The 3989-nt window shown below is 38.7% G+C and overlaps 1 protein-coding gene across 1 annotated transcript; it reads left to right on the forward strand.

The window, feature by feature from the left end:
• The first annotated feature begins 657 nt into the window (after positions 1 to 657).
• On the forward strand, positions 658 to 1135 carry LOC148039953 (glucan endo-1,3-beta-glucosidase 4-like). The gene is made up of 2 exons (XM_087662707.1): positions 658 to 757; positions 861 to 1135. Exons 1-2 carry the CDS (start codon positions 658 to 660, stop codon positions 1133 to 1135), a joined length of 375 nt encoding a protein of 124 aa, XP_087518833.1.
• Positions 1136 to 3989: the final 2854 nt, after the last annotated feature.

Here is a 3989-nt window from a genome sequence, read left to right on the forward strand (position 1 = left end):
GCTACCTCAAATGCTAGGTCAATACGTAGTGAATGCCAATTTCATATAAGGCTTGTTACAAGCTAGAGTGCCAAAAACTTCGACCATATAAACCTCTATCCACTAGAATAAAGTTTTGATTGATTGCCTATTTTTCACATTCAGCCGAAACGGTGCATTGGTAAAGCTTACATTTATTATAGCATAGGTATAATGTTCAAGTATTATCAACATATTTTTATGAAAAGGTGAGTGATATGATTCATTGAGCTCACAAACACAAGTTTTGGGTGGCAAGATTAGACCCCCTAAAAATATAGTGGGTTCGGTCAGCAAACATTGTCCACATTAGCCTCAACATGTGTGAACGCTAGTGTTTCTTTTTGTGGAACATGATTAGTGTTTCTTTTCGTGAGGAGAAATTTTACCGACCTAGTGTGTAAAGGGCCAAACTTGTCTTGGTTAGATCTAGGGCTTCGATGGATCTCCATAATGGCTGGATGACCGTAGAACGATATCATTGAATGTTTCTCTCGTATCGTGCACCTCCTCTGACGTCCTATAAATAGGTACGTCCCCGCCCGTCTTCATTGCAATTTTAGCGTGAGACCAGCAAGCTGCTTGCGTTAGCATAATCACCGATTAGCTCCCATCAACAGCCACTTACGACGAGCAAGCATGGCCCGATATTCATCCGCTCTTCAGCTGGCCGCCGCCGCCGTGTTCGTCCAGGTGGTCTTCTTCATCGCGACGGCGTCTCTGCCCGCAACACTCGCAGGTAGTGTGTAAAATATGCTTTTACAAACTGCGTTGGTGTCTTGGAATGATTATATATCAAGTTAACGTTGAACATTATGTCGACCTTTATTTCGCACATGCAGACGATAATATTAATGGCAGCGTCTTCCAATGGTGCATCCTGAAAGACGGCTTAAGCGACGACGCCATGCAGTCGGTCATGGAGTGGGCCTGCTCCAACGGAGCCAATTGCACGCCAATAATGCCTGGGAACCCGTGCTACGTTCCCACGGACCTCCACTCCCACGCGAATTACGCCGTGAACGACTATTATCAAAGCATGAAACCCCATGGAGCCACCTGCGACTTCCAGGGAGCCGCCATGCTCATTTCATCCAATCCCAGCCGTATGCTATAATATCTCCTAATGCAGCTCGTTGTTAATCTTCATATATCTTCCAGTTGTCCTGTCATTTCACCTTCTACATAAATAAAGTTGCTTTTGCTTTTTTCTATGCGTTTGATATCTTTATATATCGGAGCTTTACTAACTTGACACATGTTTGTTCTTCTCGGATGCTTTTGATACAGCTAATGATCAATGCAACTACCCGGCCTCCGCGTCGACCTAGCACCCCAACTCTGACTTACGAGCATGACTTGTTTAGCTTTGGTTAATGCTCGTCGTCCTTTGTTATTTTATCCACTTGTTTGGAATTGTAATCATTGGCTATTGGCTATTGACGTTGAAGCCAATTTACTTACTTCTCACTAGTGTATTCTTTTGATCAACTCAATGGAAATGCTTTTCATGGCCACCTCCTCTACCTAATGTGAGTATTGCTTCAAGTGCATCCGTAACAGTAATTCTCTCTTGGTGTCCAATCTAAAGGATGTGCGATCTTCTCTCTCTTGCCAAGTGATGTCATTTGGGTTTACGAATGTGCTAGTAAACATGAAAGAAGATAATAAAATACCCACTTTGTCTCTATGAAAATCCCTAGGGTTGTAGATGGTTAGCAATGTAACGGTCAAAACAAGTGCAAGATTATCACATGGCAAGTAATTTGTCATTTATTTTCTTAAAAGGTATTTATACATGTTACATTGTGTTGGTCTCCTTCTTTACATTGAATGTTTCTTTTTTAGGCAAATAGTATTAATATACAATAATAACCATAGAACCTCCAACTTTTGAGGAAAGTTCTTATAGTAGGAGAGATCATCTACAAACACTTTTTAATCATCATAAGTAGGAGTGTTTTCTTTATAGGTATATCCTTCAAGGTGTTTCATCATAGCTTTGGCTATCTCCAAGCTCCTTGCAATTACAGAGAGAAGTTCTGAACCATTCTTAGACATACCAAAAAGAACCTCATTTCTAGCATTCTAAATATGATGTAAAATGGTTAAACAAACTTGCCATGATTCTCTAGTAACATAGCTTGTTTGACACAAAAGCCATTTAACTACAAGCCAATTGGATGCATAGCCTCAAGAAGCTTAGACCACACATGATTAACTTCAAGAAAAGACAAAAAAGGGTATATTACATCATCATCTTACATTTTCATAAACATACATCATGGAGATGAGTTAACACTATAGTTGTATCCTTAGAGAGAGTTAATTTAATAGCAATTTCTAGAGAAAGATATTAAGTGTAGCAAAGGAGTGGCCGCCTCAAGGAGGATGACTCATAAATATCTTGGAATATCACATGGATTTAGAGGAAGTGTTTTTTATTTTTATTTCCAATTATCGATTAGGTTCCAGGCAACATGTGACTACAAGACTTTGAGTTTGCCCCTAACATGAAATAACTTGTCAACAGGAGACAAGGGTTTCACAGAGCATAGGGGAGAGTTACTAAGGTGAGCTGGTGCATGATAATGATAGCCCAATGTTGATCATCAAATAGGCACTTCAATGAATATAAGTTTATTCAAATGACCTTGTTCTAAGTGGACTTCAAACCAATATCACCCTCCTCTTTAGTAGAGATGACCCACTTCTAGGAAATTGTTTATTGTTGTGCTTTTTGGGCAATATTTTACACTCATATATATATTAGCTCTCTTGTGCAAAGACTAGTCATTGAAAAATCTAGTTTTTCTTACCCTCAAGTTGTTAGCAAGAAATTGACTCTCTTAATTGGTCATTTTTATGGTTACACGACAAACAACATCAATTGTATACAAAATTCTAGAAGTAGATGGTCTCTATATGATGCTAGGAGGCATATTACACAGTGGATTCTGTAAGTTTTACGGTGGATTCCGTAAACTTTTATTACTGGGGCTCATACACAAAGTGGAATCTTTGTGCGAGAAGTCGATGGGGACACCTATCATTTTCGGGTATTTTGTTAATTTAGTGCGTACATGGGTGATTCCATAGCGGGTGATTCTGCAAAATACATATTTAAAGTAATAAACGTTTATGAGTTAAGAGTGCGTACTCGTGATAAAATAAGGTTAGGATTGATTTCTAACCAATTAATTTATTTATGTAGCTGAAAATTGCTAGGTATTCACTTTTGTCGGTTTAATTGTATTATTTTACTAATGATTGTGAATGCTTCAGTTGATGTGTAGAGATAGCAGCGGTGGCAGTGGAAAGCATTGGAGGATAGCGTGTATTCAAATTATCGACAATATTTTGATGGGCTCATACCTTAGGCATGGCGCCTATATTTTGTCGTGCTTATTTATCAAGACGCTTGATATTTATTTATTATTTTTGTATGCGCATGGACGCACGATTTATATATTTGTATTTGGACATTGTATTTGGGTACATCTGACTTCTTGGGCACCCATTAGCTTTATTTCTATTTGGCACAAAAGCAAACTCAAAAGCTAAAGCGTGCTATTTTGTAAATTGGGCTATTATTTGAGCTTGAAGATGACTAATATATAAAATACATGCTTTGTGGAGCACTCACACAAGGCATGGGGGGACATTGCACCCAATTGGTCTCTTGTTCATGTAGTGCAAGCTTTCTACATAAATTTGTTTGCAAAAAGTAGAGTTCTTTTGTTCTTGGGGACCTCCTAATGCTCACTACGCGCGCTTACGGCATCCAATCTACGCACCACTATTAAGGACGATGATGATATTGGTTCAAAGTCATCTTCTTAGAACCTTTCAATCAATCCCATCTTGTATTTCACTGACACTAAGTTCAAGCTTCTATCTTTGTAAACATTGTGATGCAAAAAATCAAGCTTCCACATTGGCTTTTCTAAAGAGAGATAGTGAGAGTCACA

The sequence above is a fragment of the Lygodium microphyllum genome, chromosome 2 (assembly GCF_053477565.2).
Source record: "Lygodium microphyllum isolate KBCC chromosome 2, Lygodium_microphyllum_v1.1.10, whole genome shotgun sequence".
In the NCBI taxonomy this organism is placed as follows: domain Eukaryota; kingdom Viridiplantae; phylum Streptophyta; class Polypodiopsida; order Schizaeales; family Lygodiaceae; genus Lygodium; species Lygodium microphyllum.